The following is a 22,364-nucleotide window of genomic DNA, read 5'->3' as shown; positions in this document are numbered from 1 at the left end:
GTGTGTGTGTGTGTGTGTGTGTGTGTGTGTGTGTGTAGATGACTTTCTAGCCAGAGAAGGAGATTTCTTTGGTAGCCTTATCTTTGGGGATACCTTAAAAGTAAACCGAAGTTTAAGTCTACATAGAAAGAAGTGTTCCTGTGTAGCATACCTATTGGAGAAAGATCACCCTTTTCCTTCTTGCCATCAACAACTGAAGATGAAGGAGTAAAGTACTAAAATCCTGACATGGAAAAAACAGAAGATCCATACTTTTCTTCTCACCAGTACTCAATCAGTACAGGTCTAATGAGAAGGGGGTTGCCTGACTAGTAGCCACAAAGTGTTTGCCTTCTCACAGGAGTCCAAACTATAAGGTGACAGTACAAGTCTTGGGACTGTGTGGGACCCTTTGGGAGAGAGAAATTTATTAGAATGTCAATGTTGTCCATTAGCAACCCCAAGTCCAATTCCTTTCTTATTAGAGTCCAAACCATGGAAGAGACCTGAGTCCAAAGGGTTCTAGGACCCTGGTAGAAAAGTAGTATTCACCAGAGAGGGAGGAAAATTGTGTTGGTTTGTTTTTTTATTTTGGGCTACTCTGAGGCCCTTTATGTGTTTTCTACATTTGTTTGGGGGCTCCTTTGAGTCCTTTATGACTCATTTTTGTGGGATAAAATAAAGGCTTTCCAGTACCTGATATATATTTATTACTTTAGTGCTTGTGTAGATATTGAGAATCCTGTTACGTTTGTAGCAACATAGACACAAAGTCTACAAATGTTATCTCTGCCTGTATTTTTTGGGGGGGGGGGGAGGAAATCTGTGTATTTTTCTTCCTTTAATAAAAAGTATAGAATTTTAATTACTGGCCTTAGCTAGAATTCGCAGTATGAAATGTAATGCAGTGTTGTGAGCTTCAAGTCAAAGACTTGGCAAGTGCAAGTTCTTATATTTTCCGGCTTTGTGACCTATGTAACCCTTTTCTTGAGCCTCAGTTTCCCCATCTATAAAGTGAGTATAGAAACAGTTTCACTATGCTCTTCCCCCAAGGACTATTGTGAGGAAAGTACTTTGTAAACTGAAATATATCAGAAAAATGTTAATATTATTATTATCCACCAGAGTCAATGTTTTTCATTAAGCTTCAGGTTTCTGGTATTTTATTTTTGTATAGAAGGAAGGAAAGTCACCTCTTAGTGATGATTCTGGCTACATGCCAAGTGATGGATTTTGTACAGATCTTTTCATTCTTCTATCTCATTTGAGTTACTTGTTGAATAAGATGAAATAGTGAGCTGGCATGCAGAGAGATGGTGGGGATTTGCCAATTATCTTTCCACGGTAGCTTTGAAAATAGGATGTCACCAAAAAAGTCATAAAACCTTTTTTCTAATTATTTTAGTTCTATCGAAGCAGTTTAAATATTGATTTTAGTCTCTCTTATAAGTTGCATAATGAAAGTACCCTCCAAAATATTGATTTTTCAAAATAATGCCACTTCCAAATACAAACACACACACACACACACAGAGAAATATTCACCACAGGCACAGAAATAATGACACTTAGGGGAAAGATTATGGACTGCTACATGGCACAGTAGATGGAGTACTGGACCTGGAGTCAGGAAGACTCATCCTCCTGAGTTCAAATCCAGCCTCAGATACTTAGTAACCGTGTGACCCTGGGCAAGTCACTTAACCTTGTTTGCTTCAGTTTCCTTATCTGTAAAAAGAGCTGGAGAAGGAAATGGCAAACCATTCCAGTATCTTTGCCAAGAAAGATTACAAAAAGACAAATTACAGGGCATGGCTTGACATGGTTGCAATTTAGATGAAGTTCATAATGAACACATTTGTATAATCTTCTCTGTGGTATAGAAGCAGAAGCAGGGCAGTGTAGTGGAAAGAATCCTGAACTTAGAGACTGTTCTCTCCTTAGGCCTACTCTCTCCTGGACTATTAAGTAACCTCCTAATTGGTTTTTCTTTTCTCAGGTCTCTCTACTCTTCAATCCATTTGCCACACAGTTACCAAGTATCTATTCATTCCTAAAATGATCTGACCGTATGACTCCCTAACTCAAGAAGCCGCAGAGGCACCTCATTGCCTTGATGACAAAGGACGAACATTTAAAACTCTTCACCATAGGGCCTGAGCCTTTCTTTCCAGGATGATCACACGTTACATCCCTTTACACTCTGTTGTTTGTTCAGCCATTTCACTTGTGTCTGACTCTCCATGGCCCCCTCTGGGATTTTCTTAGCAAAGATTCTGGAGTCATTTGCCATTTCTCTAGTTCATTTTTACAGATGAAAAACTGAGGCAAAAAAGGTTAACTGACTTGCCTAGGGTGTTTGAGGCTACATTTGAACTAGGCCTCACTGACTCCAGGCCCGGCATTCTATCCACTTCACCACCTAGCTGCTCTTTCCCACACTGTACTCTCCATTGACCTGGAGTGGAAGATACAAAACATCTCACCTCCTGACTCCATACTCTCTTACTTCTTATTTGCCTCAGAGGGGAGGGGAACAAGTAAACCAGCATTTGTTAAGTGCCTCCCGTGTGCCAGGCACTGTGCTAATCACTTTACAAATATATCTCACTACCCTGTTAGGTAGGTACTGTTATTATACGTACTTTACAGTTAAGGAAACTGAGGCAAACAGCGGTTAAGTGACTTGCCCACAGTCACATAGCTAGTAAGTGTCTTAGGCTGGATTTGAACTCAGGCCTTCCTGACTCCAGATCCAGGTCTATCCACTGCCCCACCTTGCTGCTTCCTGGAACTCCTGGCTTCCTTCGAGGCTCTGTTCTGTAACATCTTCAAGAGGCCTTTTTTTACTTGCCTTGTGTTGTCCCTCAAAAGTCCCTCACTCCTCCCCCATAACCACTGTACACATATTGTATTTGTCCTGTGTGTACTTATCCAAGAACAGGTTGCGTTCCCCTACTGGAATGGAAGTTCCCTAAGGGCAGAGACTGTCTCATTCTCCTAACTCTACACAGCAAGGTGCCTGACACACTCTGATTGACCAATTGATTGGGGGGTTTATAGCACTTACACTGTTTCCTTCACAAGGAAAGCTTTTTGTGAGACAGAATGCATTGTAGAAACAGGAGCTATTTTTGTTGATGTTATTATTATCATTGAAAAACTACTAAAAGCTACACAGAATTACATGAGACAAACAAGTATTTTTTTATTGTTTTGTTTTTTCAGAAGAAGCATTAACATTCCCAAAGAAAAATTTACTTTTCAGTATGTGCTATGAGGCTTTTAAAGAAGTTAAATGTTTTAAAGCTTTGGGCTGCTGATAATAACAGAACTAATGACTACAAGGATTCCAAAGGTTAAAAAAAAGGGGGGGATTATTATGTGAATTGCCGATTTTAAATTTTGTTGTGTTCCTACCAAGTTTAGGTTTCAATTTTAAATACAACTTTAAATCACATTTATTAAATATGAATCTGCTTAATAATGTATGATTACATTAAGATTTAGTTTCAAATAAACTAAAATGTTCATAAAGAATAACATAACAAATAACTTCATTTATGAGTACTAATGTAAGAATTGAATTTTCAATTAATGTCAATCTCTATTCCTATCATTTATTGACAGAATATCCAAGGGATCTCTAAGCACCCAATCCAGATCACTATACACCAATATGAACAAGGTAATAAATTCCCTTCTATTTTGCTTAAAATGAAAGTAACCTTTTCCAAAATCTAACAAAATTGCCTATTGCTTTTCCATATTGATCTCTTTATTTTTCAAAAAAATTCCTACTCTATGTTAGGGATAGCCTAGTGTATTAGAAAGAACATTGAATCTGGAGAAAGAAAACCTGGATTTGAGTCCTTGCTCTGCCACATACTAGCTGTTTCCTCTTTGGGTGTCATTTTCCTCATGCACAAAATGAGAGAATTGAACTAAGTGACATGTATGGTCCTTTCTAACTCTAATGTCCCATGATTCTTTTTGCATTACTAGGATTGTTAAAATGCATATGATGTTTTGTTGTTGAATTTTGTTAAATTATTATCCTAGTTTGTAACTTACCACCATGGAACTGTTTGAAGTGCTGTATAAAGAAAAGGTAAACAGATATGGTCCCTCCCCTTTGTTAGCTTGTATTCTGAAAGCAATGACAGTGAAACAAAGCAAGCAGTCCCAAGTCCCCTGCTCTCTCCCACTAACTTCCTAATAAAGAAGAAGATGAAAGACTAAACACCAACAGAGTAAACTCTCATTAAAAATCAGAAAACTGATTTTCAAAAATTTTACAGAAGAAAGCCACCCTTTTTTTCCTTTTGAAGCAATTCCACTATTGCACTGATGATGGTAAAATTGCTATTGGATTATAAATTCAGGTATTAAATTATAAATTCCCCAAGGTCAGGAACTGTCTTCTTTTGTTTTTGTATCCCCAGCACATACTAACATATTCTAGACCGTATGAACCTGGGCAGGTTACTTAACAATTCAGTGCCCCAGACAACTGAGACTATAAATTGCGGAAGAATTGATGATTTACACAAGTAGAGAGAGTTTCATAGCCTGCACTGACATTAACAAAATCACAGCTTTGGCAAAAAACAAATATCTCCAGTATAGAACACATGCCCTCACCACTTGAATTGAGTTTAAGAAGAACATTTGGAGTTTGTTTGTATTTGGACAGGTCTAGCTTTCTTTTCATGGAATCATAGAGAGAGTGCCGGAAGGACTTGAGAGACCAAGTCCAGTCCCCTCATTTTACAAATGTGGACATTGAGGCCTAGAGAAGAACAGTGACCTGTCCAGAATCACAGGGGTGACAAGTGGGAGAGCTCACAGTTGAACTCAAGTTGTCTGATCCTCAGTCCAGAGATCTTTCCATAACACCACACCATTTTTCCACTTACACATGCATCCTTACTGAGAAAATGGGATATGATGTTTAGATAATACATGGTACCTCCCTTCTTGGCACCTGCAACCTAATAAGGGGATATGATACAAAACTATGGTGCAAAATAATAATGCATGAATCTGAGGTGTGAGGGAGGAAGAGCTGTTATTAATGGGTACTTCAAGGAAGGCTTCCTGGAGAAGGTGATACTTGAGTTGGGCTTTGAAGGATGATTAGGAATTCAACAAATGAACTATTGAAGGGAGGGAGGATGTTCCAATGAGAGGGAACAGAGATAGAAAAGCATAAGGAATGTTTGTAGGAGAGAAAGTAGCTTATTTTAGCAATGAGTCTAGTGCACAGAAAATTGGATGTAGAGTCAAGGGAGACCTAGGTACCAACTTAGAACATTCTCCCCTTGGAAAGTTGATTATTCTATAGGGGTTAAAAAGATCTACATCAGAAGGGTCTTAAGTGGCACTAATGGAAAGTGTCTAATAGAAACTTATTTCCTTCCAAGATTCATTAGATCATGCACAAGTGAAACAGAATTTTAGCAGTCTCTATATTTATGCTTTGAAACATAGGAATTTTTCTCTCCAAAGATCTAATCAAAGTTTTTAAGAAGTTAACCTCTCATGAATAATAATAACAATTTATAAAGTTTTTAAATTTTAACCAAGCCTTTTATATATCTTATCTCATTTGATTATTATGATAGTCCTGTGAGGTAGGTGCTATTATTATTTCCATTTTATTAATGGGTAAACTGAGGCTCAGATCTGTTAAGTGACTTGCCTAGGATCAGATCTTTTGTAGTATTTTGTTTTGTACTTTTCTGGTATATTTGTTAAATAATTTTGAGTAGTATAATTATCTGTGTTTTCAGCTTATTCCTCAACTAAACTGTAAGGTCCCTGAGGGCTGAAGTTATGTCTTATCTAAACTTGGATTACCTCCATTCCCAAGCACCGTGCTCTGAACATAGCCATTCAATTCCATTGTTTTCATCTGTTGAGCACCAAGTGTCAGACACTGTGCCACGTCCTGGAGATATAAAGACAGAAATAAAATAAACTCTGCCCTCCATGAGCTTATATTCTACTGGGAGGAAACACATGCCCAGATAAGCAAATGTAGAATATATACACAGGAAATAAAAAAGTAATTCTGGAGATGTTCTACAACTAAAGAGAATCCCAAAAAGCTTCCTAACTGTGACGCTTAGGCTGAAACTTGTCGGGAGCTGGGAGCTCCAAAAGGCAGAGATGGAGTGAGAAAGAGCAAGGAGAAGAGAAGAAAGAAAAAGAGAGGAAAGAGGAAGAGAGGGAAGGAGAAAAGACCGGAGAAGGGAGGGGAGAAGAGAAGGGAGAAGGAAAAAATTCCAACCTTGGAGATGGCCTATTCAAAGGCAAGCCATGGGAGCTAGAACATGAAGTGCGGGAGATGGGGGAAGGAGGGGAGCAGCAAACACATAGTAAATATTCTTGAATGAATTAATGTGATATCCTCTTATTAAAATTTAAATTACATGAGAGCAAAGTGATATCTTACCTAAGCTTTGTATCTCTCCCAATGAGGAATATATATGGGGCAATTAATGAATACTTGTTGAATGAATGAGGAGGTAGGAACTTGAAATCATTTTGGTAACTTTCAAAGGACATCAATGTTGGTCCTAATATCAATGAATGAGTTGCTTTCATTTGTCCTAATGTGAGCAAATGTTTCTTTTCCTTTCTTTGTGGCTGTGTGTGTGTGTGTGTGTGTGTGTGTGTGTGTGTGTGTGTGTGTATGGGGGGGCTACACACAAACACACATATTCTCACATATATCATATATATATTTTATGTATCATATGTACACATATATGTGTACATATAGTTTTCAGAGCTTATTAAAACTACTAGAGGGGCAGCTAGGTGGCGCAGTAGATAGAGCTCCGGCCTTGGAGTCAGGAGGACCTGAATTCAAACCTGGCCTCAGACACTTGACACTGACTAGCTGTGTGACCCTGGGCAAGTCACTTAACCCCGATTGCCTCACCAAAAAAAACAAAAAAAAAAAAACAAAAAAACAACTGCTAGAGCCCCATGGTAGTCATGGCTGGCTGTAGTAAACCATAGAATCTTTATAACAAAGGAGTTGGAGTAGATGATCTCCAAGGTCCCTCCCATCTCTGACATCCATTTATTCTCAGCTTTTCTGAAGTAACTAATTGGTAGACATTGATTCTATGCCTGGAATGATTGAAAGATTATTTTGTTCACTTTCTATAGAAAAATTTCAGTTAGCTAATTTAATTCAAGAAAAATGTATTCAGTACCTACTGTATGCAAGGCACTGTGGTGCCTAAGCAATGGGAATACAAAAATAATTTTTCCCTGAGAAATTTCATATGGATTGGAAATTTGAATAGTCATGTTATTTAGGAGAACATGGGGATCATAAGATTTAGAATTGAATAGGATCTTAAAGATGTAGTTCAACTCATTATTTCTGTAGATTCAAACCATTTAACAAGGATTTTTTTTAAGGAACTACTATATAAATTACTGTGCTTGATACTTATTAAGCACCTGCTATGTAAAAAGTACATAATAGGCAAGAAGGATATAAAAACAAAATGAAAGAATCCCTGTCTTCAAATAGTTTATATGATATTGAGGGGAAATAGCATACACATACATAAGAAAATGCAAAGTATGCTTTAAAAAAATACAAAATGATTTCTGGTAGAAAATGCCTAGCAACTGGGAAAATCAGGATTGGCTTTGTGTAGGAGGTGGGATGTTAGCTAAGCTGAAGGATTCTACAAAGTATTGGTGAGGGGACAGCCTGTGCAAAACGATGGGGATGGGAGAAAAAATCTCCAGCATGAGGTACAACAGATCAGCCAGTTTGGCTGGAGTGTGCAGTGTAAAAAGGGCAGTATTCTGCAATAAGCTTGGAAAGGTCAGCTGATGCTAGGTTGTAAAAGACTTTAAAGGCCAGAGTTTATATTCTCTGCAAAAAAAAACAAGTGGATACTGAGGCTCAGGGAAATGAACTGCCTTGTCTAAGGCCCCAAAAGTAGCCCTACGTCATTGCTGGCAGAGGAAGGGAAGGGCTCCAAGTGACTCCAAATGACAAGTTCTTTCTGTTACCTCAGCATGCTATATAAAGGATATCCTTGCTCCAGAGCAGTTAGAGGCAGAAAACTAGACTCTATGTTCATTGTAGAATAATGTTAGCATAATTGTATACCTATCAAAGATTGCTGTGATTTAGATGTTCATGTACTTGCCAATTGTATATTTTCTTCAGGGAAAGAAGATGAAAAAACAACTATTTCTCCCAGAACAATGTTTATATCTTCCAAAGGCTATACCTTCCTAGCAGCAGGTACTTTATGACAATTTCTTTTAGTAAACAATATAAAGAAAATTTGTTGGAAGCCATTTTTCATTAGATTTGTTCTTAAATTTTATGTAAAAATCAAATGCTTGTAAATATAATCATAACTTAAATGAGTAAAAGAGCTTGATTGCTTAAAAAAAAAACAACAACCGAACAGATTGAACAGAACCAGAGAATGTTGTACACAGTAACAGCAGTATTGTTTGACAAAGAATTGTGAATGACTTAGCTATTCTCAGCAATACAGTGATCCAAGACAATCCCGAAGTATTAATGATGAAGCATACTATCTGCCTCCAGGGAAAGAACTGATATTGATTGAATACAGACTGTAGCATGTTATTTTTCACTTTCTTTAATTTTTTCTTTTATTTTTCTTCTTGTACAAAATAACTAATGTGGAAATGTTTTACATAATTGCAAAAAAAAACAAAACAAAACAGATCATGGTAAATCTTGTGATGTGAACATGTAATATATTTTCTGTCATTGCCCCTCATTGAGATCAGAGTTACTGCCATGTTGAGGTTGAAATTTCCCCATGCAGCAGGCTGATATTGTCCATATCATGTAAAAAAGAAAGTCCATGGCCCCAAATTGTCCATTTGGTGAGAGATCAGAAGTATTTAGTTGTCTAGAGTCAGACTTCAATTTCGAAAAAGATATGGGATGCTCAGCTAAATTGAACTGGAGCCAGAGATAAGGTTCTGGATCAAGAGGATCAGGAGATTTAGAACTGGAAGGAGACTAAGACACCACCAACCGCTCCATTTTAGAGAGGAGGAAGTTAACACCCAGGGAGTCGCAGCGGCTTGGGCTTGCCCGAGGTCATGTGACTAGCTCATCCCAAAGACAGTGTTCTAGCTGAGGCCCTCTGACTCTAGCACCCAAGTGTGAGTCAGTGCCAGCAGACCAACATCACTTGAGAGGGAGGTAAAATGATATTGTAGCTTAGAGTCATCCAGAAGTTTGAAAGAGCTGGAGAATGAGGAAAGTCCAAGATTAAAACATATTCATTGGGCAAGTGTGAGTTGTTATACAGACACTGCTAAGGTCAGGTTTCTATCCTAGGTTCCCCTAAATAAAGTTCAGCTAGACAACTCCCAGCTCCTGTTAGTATTACCCTTGGGAAAGTGACCATCCCTAAATCATGGCACACAGCAGAAACATTCTTTTATACAATAAATAATCATCATATAATTTCTACTTTTTGTGAATCTGGATTGTTGCTATAAGTGAAACATAGATCCCTTCTTTGTGGAATGACAGTCTTTGGTTATTCAGTTCCAATAGTTGAACTATTTGACAAATATTTCTTAAATACCATGGGAGGAGAGAGAAATCAAATTAAGTCCTCTGCCCTTAGGAAGGAGGGATCATTTCTAATGGAAATGAATATGGAAAGCTTCCTGAAGGAGGTACCATTTGAGCTGGGACTTGAAGGATAGTTAGAATGTCGACAGGAGGGAAGGGCATGCCAGTCATGAAGAATTGTGTGAGCCAAGGCATGAAGGAAAAGTGAGAGATGTGTAGGATGGGAAGCCTGTGCTTCAGTTTGACTGTAAGGCAGAAAATAAATTTCCAAGATCCTTCCAGTTCTAAAAATTCAGTCAATCCATTTATCCAATACCATTTTTTGATTTGGAAAATACTTAAACCCTTCTAGTTGCCCTATATGAACACTCAACAACAATTTTGGGATCTAAATTTTTTAATTAAAATGTACCAGTGGCCCAGCTTGGCCTTATAGAAAGACCTGTGAACATGAAAGAGAGCTAGACACCCTCTCAGGTTCTCAGAGCTAGAGGAGACCTCAGAGGACATCTAGTCCACCTGAGCAGCAATGCCATCTATAATGTCTCTGACATGTTCTATAAGTCATCATCCAGACTTTGCTGGAAGAGTTCCCTCGATGAGAACCCCTATTCCTCTCCAAGAGAACTCTGATCGTTAGGAATAGTTTGAAATCTGTATCTCTGAAACTGCCCCCTATTCCTGCCTCGCACCCAATTGCTCCTAGTTTTGCCTTTTGGACAAATAGAACAAATGTAATTTCTTTCCTACATGTTAAATATAAAGAACTCATCTCCATCATGTCCCAGGTAACACATATGAAGAGAACAGCTCCCTCTCTCTTTCCTCATAAGAAGTGTCTTGGTTTGTGTCATGAGAATGAGGGGAAGTGATTAGAAAATATTGTTATTGTTGTTGTTGTCAGACCCCATGGACCATAGCATGCCAGGCCCTTCTGTCCTCCCCTATCTCTTGTTCTAGCTCATGTTTGCTGTTTCCATGACACTGTCTATCCATCTCATCCTCTGCCATCTTCTCCTCTTGCCTTTAATCTTTCCCAACATCAGGGTCTTTTCCAATGAGACCTGTCTTCTCATTATGTGACCAAAGTATTTTAAACTTCATCTTCAGGATTAGAAAGTGGACTGTCTTCAGTTCCTTCAGCCTCCTGTCCCAGCACTAGTTCCAACTCTGAATATTCCATTTTAGTAATTGGTGCCCTTGGAAGAAGTAAAAGTTGCAGTAGCAGGGAAGATACATTTGGCTACATGAGGCTGCCACGGTTATGAGAAACCGTGAATATTTTTGTCCTCCGTGGACGAAGAAGCCTTCTGAGGTTCCCCTTGTTCAAAGAGTCCTTTCTCTTCTTGAATTTTTTAGAGCGCATTGTAGCTCTCCTTTCCTCTTCTGACCTTTTACTTTGAATAATATTTTTCTGTGTACATGTCATATTCTCCTCCCCCTGCCCAGTAAGTTATTTTCTCCTTAAGGGCAGGGATTATACCTTTTCACACTGCCATTGCATCTCCCCCTCTCCTCTCTATCCCCTCCCTTGGCTTTCTTCCTACTGCTCTCTCCCAGAGGTTCGATTCCCTATGGCTCTCTTTATCCTGTTTTTACCTCACCTACAATGCCAGAATCTCTTTCTCCTCTTCCCCTGTCAGAGAGCCATCTATTTTAACAAAGGAGAAAAAGAAAACTTGTTATCACAGCTAACCAAAATATTGAAAAAGTCTGACATTATATGCAAAGTTGACACACATAGGCTCCCATCTCTTTGCAGAAGCAGGGGAAGTATCCTCTCATGTGGACCTCCTAAGCCTTCTGCTAATTCTGCCACGTAAATTTCTCTTTTGCACCTGCCAATCCACTGTGCTTTTCAAAATGACACAAAAATTCCAAGGTGACCATACCCCTAGATTCTTTCTTGACTTCTATCTTCTTAGTAACAGTCTATCTTTTAGCAGCATAGGAACATCCCAGGACATATTTTCTCATCCCTATACTGTAGCTACACACCAGATGAGGTCTGGTCTCTTGAACCTTGTGCCCACCCCACCTTGCCCCAAGAATAAACATACCTAGTTAATGTTCTGCTCAATGTATGCTTGTTGATTGATTGTTTCTCTTGGTGATTGGGTGTAAAAAAGAAAGGCAAAAGCAAGAGAGGAAAATGATTTGGATTGAAGATTTCTGTCTGTATTAGTTGAGAGACTGATAAAATGGCAAGCTAGGAGAGGAGTCTGCCTGTATCAGTGTGTGGGATTTAGCAGTGAGCCTAAAAGGGAGCAGAGTTTGGAAAAGTATATAGGAGGAAACAGTAGGTGGCAAATTGTGTAGCTCTGTGCCCTCAGTGTAGACCCTGTAGCAAAGGGTATGGCTGCCATTCACCCTGGCCAAAGAATGTCAAGGTCGGTTTGTCTTCATTTCCTTTGGTCTAACCCAAACAAGGTTGACTAAAGTAGTTTCTCTGTGTCACATGCTGTTTTTCTCCTTCTCCTAATGTCTTCCCAATACAGGTCAGCCCTAAGTGAGAATTGTGAGGTTGGTAGAGTTGGTCTTTGGTAGCCTTCCATTTTTTTTCTCTCTCAGCTCCCATTTGGGAACCACCCCCACCAGTCTTTTAATAATATATATTTACTGAGCACCTGTAAGTGCAAGTACCCTCACATAGTTATGCTGCCCTTGGACAATGTTTTCTGCTTTGGACCCTTCATGACCTGTCTCCTTCTCTATCTTGCTTTCCTGTCATCTAAACTTCCCTAAACAAACTTGAGAAGTACCATATAAATAAAAGTATTACCTACCACTCAGTGAGATGACCAACAAACCAATCTGATGAATAAATTCGTGCTCAACTGCCCATGACCAAGAACAGACCACTGGGTTTGGCGTTAGAAGGGCTCTGATTCTTAATACCTGAATCACCAGGACAAAATACTTTTTTCCTTTAGCTTAAGTTTTGATATGTGTAAAATGAGTGGATAAGACTAGAGAATTTCTAAGGTCCAGTTCAGTCCTAAATCCTCTGACGTTTTTAACATTTGCATTTATGGGGTGCATATAGTGCCCTAACCCAAAGACATGAGGAACGTGGGAATTTTGGAGACTGCACAGTAGTGGAGTGGCATCTGAGGTATGACAGATATAGAGCTGGCCTCAGAGCCAGGAAGACTGGGGCTGAAGTTCTGCCTCTAACACAAGCTGTTCGTGTGATCAAGAAGGAGATGCCCTGAGAGTGATGGGACCAAGATAATGACCAGGCTACGTGGAAGATAATGGATATCAAAATAATGATCAAAGAGGGGAAGTGATGCAGGAGGCATGGGATGTGAGGCAGTTACTTATTTACTGCACTATTATCCCTCTTATCCCACCACCCTCCCCCCCACTCTACATATTCTCTGATCCAGTAATATCGGCACACCTGGTGTTCCTAGAACAAGTTACTCCATCTCTTCTGACTCCAGGCATTTTCCCTAGTTGTCCACCATGCATGGAATGTTCTCTCTCCTCATCCTCAATTCCTGGCTTCTCTGGCTTACTTTAAGTTCAGCTAATTCTCTATAAATTAGGAAAGTATCTTCATGAGTTGCCCTGGCCCTCAACAACAGCAACAATTTGAACACCCCTATTGTGTCTCCTCTAAATCTTTGCTAATCCAAACATTCCCAGTTCCTTCAATGTGTTTTCTAGTCCTCTTGCCATCTTGGTCACCTTCTTTTAGACACATTCCAGTTTGTCAATATCCTTGCTAAATGTGGTTATCCCAACTCCAAATGTGATGTGCCCAGGCTAGAAGACAGTTATCTCTCTAGACACTCCATTCTGTTTCTTGTAATGCAGCCTAAGACCAGGTGGGCTTTTTCAGTCAAACAAATCAGTCAGTAAGCATTTATTTAGTGCCTCCTCTGTGTCACCGTGCTATGCATTGGAGGTACACAAAGGCAAAAGACAGTTCCTTTGCTGTAGGAGCTCACAACCTAATGAAAGAGACAACAAGCAAACACTTAAGTACAAAAAAAAAAGCAACATGCAGGATAAATAGAAAGTAATTAACAGAGGGAAGGCACTGAAAACCTCTTTTTTAAAAACGTGAATTGTAGTCATTTAAGACTGTAGTGATTTGCCCAGAGAGGTGAAGGGGTCAGTGCTGCAGTAATGGGTGAAACAGGAATAGAGAAGAAAACTGAAGGGGCTGGTTAAAAGACTGAATTAAAAGGAGGACTGTGTTTGTCAGACTTTTCACAGATTGAATTGCGCATCCTTGCTCACCTCTCTTGTGATCCAGAACTTCTGAAGCTTTTCCAGGAACCAGAGAGTCTTGATGTGTTTATGAGCCTGACTTCTCAGTGGTAAGAGACTAGCAGATGTGTGCGATGCTAATGTGATTAAAACAGCCTTTAGTTCTTCCACATGTGTTTTAAGAAAGAATTAAATTGTCTGGAGTAGTTAATCATTTTTGCCAGCTTGTCACCTTTTGAAGAGTGGATAAATGATGTGTCAGAGGGTTTTCATAATAGTGAAAAAACTGATATCATCAACATTTATCTTTCACAGTAGTAAAGGATGAACCACTAGAGGCTATTAGGAAAATAGAAAGTGTAGTAATAATGTTTGACATTAACTGCATGTTCTTACCCCTCTCTCCTCAGCCTAAAAGAGGCACCAAAGAATAAGGTTGATCCTCAAACTTTCCTGGAAATGCAGTTTTTTTTTGTTTGTTTTTTTTTTGTTTTGTTTTTGTTTTTTTAGGCAATTGGGGTTAAGTGACTTGCCCAGGGTCACAGAGCTAGTAAGCGTCAAGTGTTTGGTCTGAGGCCGGATTTGAACTCAGGTCCTCTTGACTTCAGGACCGGTACTCTATCCGCTATGCTACCTAGCTGGCCCCCTATAAAATCCTTTGGTGTTCAGAGATCTTAATGATCTGCCTCCCCTATGTCATCCTTTTTTTTTTTTTTAAGTAATTGGGGTTAAGTGACTTGCCCAGAGTCACTCAGCTAGTGTCAAGTGTTTGGTCAGAGACCGGATTTGAACTCAGGTCCTCCTGACTCCAGGGCTGGTGCTCTATCCACTGCACTACCTAGCTGTCCCTAGTTTCTTTTTGATAGGAAAAAAAGATTGAATCTACAGTAAACACTAAGTAAATGACAGAAAATAACACTAGAATTTGGATTTTCCTAATAATAACTGACAATTTTATAGTACCTTAAGGCTAAATAAATTCCTTTACACACATTAATTCATTTGATCCTTATACCTCTATGAAATGGGGACTATTATTATCCCCATTTTTTCAGTTAAGGAAACTAAGACTGAGAATGGGTAAGGGACTTGCCCAGGGTCACACAACTAATATATATCTGAAGCAGTATTGGAGTCTGTCTTCCTGACTCAAGGGCTAGTGCTCTAAATATTGATTAAGGACTGGAAAAATAAAAAATTATGTAACCAAACTTTTAAATAAAGAATTCAGGGAGCATATTCTCAAATGAAGTTAACAGAGATGTCAAGTGAGTTACTATTTTTTGACTGAATAAGAAATTTAAGAAAAACATACCTATGAACATTGTTACAGGAGCAGGGCATGCTGGATAGCCTAGAAGGAAAGTGGGAAGTTCATACAAGATAGCCCAAATTGACTGGGTAGAATATTTTTTCTGCAGAAACACTGTCAGTTATGCTTGTGTTGGTTAACACGGAGCCCACCCATCGGGTCTAAGAAATTCATGATAAGGCTAAATCAGGTCTCGGAAGTGTTTACTTAGCACAGAGTGAAATGGAAGGTTGGCCATTGTACGAATAACTTAGCTGGACAGCTAAACCACCTCCAATCAGCCTCCCAGGCACTTGGAGACCTGAATGATCTGGCTTGCTTTGTCTGCATCAAGTTAGTTTCAACAGTGCCAAATCTCCACTTCTTCTGGGCAAGCGAGCTCTAATGTCTTCATTGTATTAGGTGGGAAAAGTGGAGTCTTGCAGCTTTTAATATGATATATGATTGACAGACTTTCAGAAAACAGCACCAGAAAAAGCCTATCACTAAATAGAAAATAAGCTTTTTCAGCCTATGTTTATGGAAGCATAATGGCCAATTGAAATAATCAGTCTGCAGGGAGAGCAAAAAGAAGACCAGAAATAAAATAAAAGAAGAAGTAGGCAAGCTTTACAAGCATAGAAAGAATTATTTTAAGTATTTGCTGCATTAGAGAACTCCAAGTTTTAGAACACATCTTTTATTAATTAGACAGGGAGGTATTGATCCACTGACTAGATTGTAAGCTCCTTGAGGGAAGGCAGAATCTGTGTCTTATTTCTCTCTGCATCATCCTGGAACCCAGCACGGGCCCTGTACATAGTTGGCACTTAACTAGTTTTTGTTGAAATATTTTATGGTTTTACTCTACAAACTTAACATCATCTAAAAACATTGATGGACCTGCCTCTTGGAAATTTCTCTTTATACTATGTGCATGAGTATTTTCATTCCCAGGTCTTCAGATATTTTGTTTTGTTCAGACAGTATGTGCACAGCTTTTGACAGCTACCAAGCTATTATAGCTGTTGCTAGTAAAGTGTTACTTCAAAATATTTTTGTCAGACAATACAAGTATCTGCAAAAGAGCCACTTCAGACTCTTACCAAGTTGCTTACTCCTAAAAGAAATTTAGAGCATTCACACTAGAGATAGGACCTCTTGCCCTCATTTTTCCCCTTGTGCAATAAAAATTGCTTAAATTTCTATAGCACTTTAAAGTTTATAATATACATTCCTTAAAAGAACCCTCTTAAGTTGGTAACATAACTGTTACATTAATTGGTGTGTATGTGAGATAAGAAGTTCAGAGAGATTAAGCAACTTGCCCAGGGTCACACAATTAAGTTTTAGAGCTGGGACATGAAAACTTTCCTATTCCTTTCTCACATTTTCAAGGATAGCCTCAATACATATGTGGATCATTCTTATAACCATTTTAAGGAGGTTTTAAAAGCAAGCATATGGGCCATAGATGCCCTCAGTTACCTGTTAGAGGTATAATAATAATACAGTCATGATTTTTTCCAGTTGTTCAGTATCTTTCCCTTTCAGATAGCCTGAAAATCAATACCGTAATGTTTTCCAAATTGTATCTCTTCCATCATGGATTTCTTCTTCTAAGTATACTTGGTCTGATCTGGCTGTTCTATATTTGTCTTCTTTAACACCAGCTCCATTTTCTTGTCTAGGGGGACTGTGGTGTTAAAATCTAAATGTGGCTGGTTCACTGTTATCAATGATAAAAATAGTTTGTTACAGAAATGCTGATAGATCTATTCTGCTTCTGTCTATTGCCTTTGTTCCAGTTTCATTTATTAAAAAAAAACAAACACAGATAATCTGGCTTAATTAGATCCTGCCCCAAACTTGGCAGACTTTGTTAACCTTAAAGCATTATGCAAATGTGAGTTTTTGTCAGCCTTATTATATGCAAATAATAATTTAAAATTAATTAATAATTTAAAGTTATATTAATAATATACTGAAAACTCCCCTATAATCTCCATTGTGAACAAATAATTTAAAGATCATCACTTTGATGAATTTGTTATTGCATTCCTGTGGTGCAGATCACCATTTTTCCATCACTTCTGATTTTGTGTGATTCTTATTCATGCTTTCCCATAAACTCTCTATAAAGGACCTGTTCAACGGGGGCTAAAGACTTTTCTGTTATTCTTTTAGCATCTTGGAATATCTGTCATTTTATTCCCTTTTTTCATCTACCTGTTGTCCTTAATTCTCATTTCATGATTGGTCTACCTCCTTCTCTGATCATGAACATACCCAATTAGGGTTTTGTGCTGCTTTTCCCATTTACATAATCGTTGCTAACATGATATAGCTGTTATCCTTTGTGTTGTCATTTTAATTGTGCCAAACCTATGATGTCCCATATAACAGCACCAGGAGAAATATCAGCTCTGGGGCCAGTTCATTACCCAGTTTCAGTGTTTGTCTGAGATATACATACTGATGGACTAATTTGATGGGTGTCAAATACCACATTATAGCCTGGGCAATATATTTTTCATCCACTTTGGTTTTTCCTTATAAATTGTTAGAACACTTACTTTAGAATAAATGAATGGATGAATAAATGAGTGAAGCGTTCATTAAGCAATTACTATGGGCTAAGCACTGGACATACAAATAGAAAAGTAAGACAGTCCCTACTCTCCAGGAGCTCACATTCTTATGGGAGAGAAAACATGTATGAAGATTTCAGCTGCCAGCCAGATGGAAAAATCCTATGGTCCTTAGGGTGCAAAGGAGATGGTAATATCACTTCTTTAATGTCATTTCCATTGATAAAATTATATCACTTTCTGATATTGAAGCATTTGACAGTGCTGAGGACTTTGGTGGCAAGAACTTTCCTATCTGGGTCTTCATTCACTGTGGCTATAGCACCTGCAGGAACAGTTGTTGCTGGGTTGCTTTTCCACAAGGGGTTGCTTCCAGGGATAATGACTGAGGACACTAAGCTGGAAGCACAGCTAGTCCCAAGGCTCTTGGGTTCATAGTCCTAGGTTGTTTCAAGGCCTGAGGGGAGGTGGTGGTAGTAGTTTGATTTGCCTAGCATGAACTACCCTTCTGTCTCTCTCCCAGATTTCCTTGCTTGTTCTACCCCATGAGTAGCAGTTGACTGGTAGTTGGTGGGGTTGGTCTGCCACCTTGCCACAGAATTTTTTTCCCCAAAGGATGGCCATGAGGGCTGAGCTGGATGCAACACCAGTAGTATTAGGGAGGGGCACACTTCCACTCCTAAGGCTCTTGTGTCCATCTGCCTTTTGGTGACTATTGGACAATAATTACCATGGATGGTGAGGATGATGGACCCCTTCTCCATAGAGCTTTCTTCCTGTTGCATTATTGTGGATCTCTCAAATGATCAGTGTTATCGGCAAATATGAACATTTGAAGAATTTAACCATTAATACAAAATTTTTCCTTTATTTGAACTTTATGAAAGACATCCTCTGTGACCCTGACATATGCCTCTATTGAGCACATAGCCCCCTGTTTAACAGCTTGATTGTTATCACTAGTTAGCAGATTAATGAATAAGATTATCCAGGTAATCATTTTTATAGAGTTTTCCAGGGTTTTCTATGGTTTTGATGCTCAGGTGAAAGATGCCTTGACTCCTCTGCAGACTTTAAGGCTATATTTTGCTCTGCCAAATAAAATGCTCTTTTGAAATCAATAAACACTATGAGATCTTTATTCGTTTTTGTACTTATTAGTAGTCTGTGGTCATAAAGATATGGTTCACTGGAGAAAATTGCCTTTCAAGTATGTATGTTCCAAAAAACTAGAAACAAAATAAATAGTCAATGATTGACTAAGTAAATTATAGTACATAAATGTAATGGAATGTTATGACACTGCAAGGAATGATAAATATGAAGAATTCAGAGAAACATGAAGATTTGTGTGAACTGATTTAAAATGAAGAAAGCAGTGCCAAAAGAACAATACGTGCAAAGACCACAACAATTTACATTCAAAATGGTGAGTGATGTATTATCCATCAATGGATCAAACTTCCATTCTTCCTCAAATACAGAAGAGATCAGATCCAAATGGGGTGGTTCCATTATTGTCACCAATGAGAATATATCACTTTATAACAAAGGACTTAAGGCATGTTAGTATATATTACTATATCTCTAAATGCCATAAACAGTCAACATATGACCATGCCACTTTGTGGTTCACATAAGGTATTCTATATTTAGCACTGAATTATTAGATTTTCTGATGACAGACTTAGCACTCAACAGGATAATGATTCATCAAGTCAGTTCTCCCTTACAAACATTTTAATTATTCATGAAGTTCACTGTAATCATGTTTTCAGAGGGAAGTATAACTAATAAGAGATGAAACTAGTTTGAATCTCCCCCTCAATAAAAAAGTACATGGTCACTTTTCCTAACTACATTTTAGCTAATGGTTGTTACATGAACCATATGCCTTAAATGAATACTTTAGTCTCTTCCTGTGATAAGTGCATTTTAAGGAATATAAATCTTCTTTCCTGCCTTTAGATTGCAATTAGAGACTTTTTATCTTCATTGAAATACGCATCGCTGTGATTTGATGTAGTAGCAAGTTGGTAGTCTTCTAACACACAGTAAAAGATTGTTAAACAAGGTGACTATACTATTTTCAAATATGTTGTAATTTAAAAAGTAATTAGAAAGTAAGAATCAGCACTGGCCTGGAGTCAGGAGGACCTGAGTTCAAATCTGCCCTCAGACACATAACACTCACTAACTGTGTGACTCTGGGCAAGTTACTTAACCCCAATTGCCCTCACCCCCCCCCCAAAAAAAAAGAAGAAGAAGAAAATAAGAATCAAAATGCAGCATGGGGTAGTGGAAAGAGTATGGAACTTGACTTCAAGAGATCTAGGTTCAAATCTCAACTCTTCCATTTACTAGCTGTATAAAAGTCAAATGTCATCTTGCCCAGTGTCACTTTCCTCATCTGTAATGAGAATAACAGTATTTCAATGCATCTGTGATTTCATCAATATTTTCTCCATCCATTCAGAGCACATATTGCTTGTGCTTTCTTATTCTGGGCAATTTTTGTCCAAATCTTTCCATAAATACTTTGTGAAGGATCTGCCTTCTCTCCTTCCCCAAGCCTTTCTTTGATGATTTTAACATTTCTTAAATAGCAGTATAACAATCAGGCTGCCCTCAGTTTTGCCATGTGCTTGGTCCACCACCTTTTCTGGTCATTCAAATCCTTGGTGATATCTTTTAGTCTTCTTCTTATGTGCAAGTCCTGTCCTAGTCCATTAACAGCCTCTTGCCTGCACCATATGTCTTTCTATTGACCTTTGGGCCACCTACAGTTTTTATTTTTTGAAGTTCATGCTGATTACTTGGGAGATAATAGTTGATGACAGAAAAAAAAATTGTGGCAGAGAATTGTGCCTAAAATAGAAACAAGAATGCACTACCTACTTCTTACAAATGTTGTATGGAAAGCACTTTGCAAAGCACTACAGGAATATAAGCTATTATCATCATTAGCCTCCCAGAGTCATTGAGAGGAAAGTGAATTGTAAAGTGCTACACAAATGTGAGCTATTGTGATAGTTGAATTGTCGAAAGATTACTTGGGCATAGAAGCTAGCGTCATGAGTGCAAGGTTTTGCAGGTACCATAGTCCTAGGCCTTTTTTTAGATGAATACTTAATTTTCTGTTGCATTGATCAGAGTAGCCAAATTTCTCACAGTTTATCATTATTACAACATTGCTGTTACTGTGCTTAATCTCTCGGTTCTTCTCATTTCCCCTTTTCCCCAGTGCATCCCTCATGTGAAAATTTGATAAACATGATTTCAGCCAAATCATTGATAAAAATGTTGACAGGCATAGGTTCAGGTATTTGAAAGACTGTCAAATGGAACAGGGATTAGACTTGCCTACTTGGCCCCAGAAAGAAGAACTAGAAACAATGAGTGTAGTTGCAGAGAGGCAGATCTGTGTTTCTGCTGACATGGTCTCCTGTGTCTGAAATGTTCTCCCTCCCCCTATTGTTTGTTGTATTCCTTCCTGTTCTTTAAAGCTCAACTCAAATTCCACCTCTTCCAGGAAGGCTTATTTAACCTTTCCTGTCAGTAATTACTACACTGCTCAGATCTCAGGTGGCACTTAGCATACACCTGTCTAATATACTTATCAGGTAAATTATAGTTATCTATAATTGGATTATTTCACTTTACTAGATTGAAGGTAGGGTTTTTTGTATTTAATATTTTTTTCTCTCCCCCTTTCTCCCAGTGCATCACTCTTTCTCACCCCTTAATTTTATTTTTTTAAGATGTCATCTCATAATAGTCAACTTACACCTGTGCCCTCTGTCTATATATACTCCTTCTAACTACCCTAATAATGAGAAAGTTCTTACAAGCATTGTTTCTCATATATATATATATGAATATAAACAACTTTAATCTTATTGATTCCCTTATGATTTGTCTTTTCTGTTTACCTTTTTATGCTTCTCTTAAGTCTTCTCTTTGCATTTCAGATTTTCTATTCAGCTCTGGTCTTTTCATCAGGAATGCTTAAAAGTCCTCTATTTCATTGAATATCCATTTTTTCCCTTGAAGGATTATACTCAGTTTTGCTGGGTAGGTAATTCTTGGTTGTTATCCTAACTCCTTTGCCCTCCAGAATATCATATTCCAAGTCCTCCTATCTTTTAATGTAGAAGCTGCTAAATCTTGTGTTATCCTGACCGTGGAGCCCCTATATTTGAATTATTTTTTTTTTGGCTGCTTGCAATATTTTCTATTTGACTTGGGAATTTGGGAGTTTTCATGTAGCTGTTTTGACATTGTTGTACTCTTTTGAGTTTGTGTTTTCATCTTCCCTGTTACCATTGTAACTTTCTATGCTCAGGTTCTTTTTTAGTTGTTTTTTGCTCATTTTCCGGCTTATTTCATGACTTTAAATTTTATGTTGGGCTCTGCTCCTGGGGTGGAGGTTCCACTGTCCCAAGCTTCTTGTGCTGGGGGCATGGGGCCCAATTTTGCTTTTTTTCTCTTTGGTAATTTTTTGTACAACTTTCCATTTGACTAATTCTGCTTTTTAAATAGTTCTTCTCTTCAGTAGATTTTTGTGACTCTTAACATTTGGCCTTTTTTGTTTTTTAAGGTGTTATTTTCTTCGGTATTTTTTGTGCCTCCTTTACTAAACTGTTGACTCTTTTTCCAT

The 22,364-nt window shown here is 38.2% G+C and overlaps 1 protein-coding gene across 1 annotated transcript in view; it reads left to right on the top strand.

The window, feature by feature from the left end:
* Positions 1-22,364, top strand: part of POLN (DNA polymerase nu) — a 312,741-nt gene that overhangs the window by 184,288 nt on the left and 106,089 nt on the right. Inside the window, exons 14-16 of the mRNA XM_027836282.1 lie at positions 3,610-3,667; positions 8,192-8,269; positions 13,818-13,932. Of these exons, the coding sequence (XP_027692083.1) occupies positions 3,610-3,667; positions 8,192-8,269; positions 13,818-13,932 (251 nt within the window). The remainder of the gene's footprint in view (positions 1-3,609; positions 3,668-8,191; positions 8,270-13,817; positions 13,933-22,364) is intronic.

This window comes from Vombatus ursinus, unplaced genomic scaffold, assembly GCF_900497805.2.
Source record: "Vombatus ursinus unplaced genomic scaffold, bare-nosed wombat genome assembly UNPS02014818.1, whole genome shotgun sequence".
In the NCBI taxonomy this organism is placed as follows: Eukaryota; Metazoa; Chordata; class Mammalia; order Diprotodontia; family Vombatidae; genus Vombatus; species Vombatus ursinus.
The sequence above is the reverse complement of the archived record's forward strand: the minus strand, read 5'-3'. Positions and strand labels throughout refer to the sequence as shown.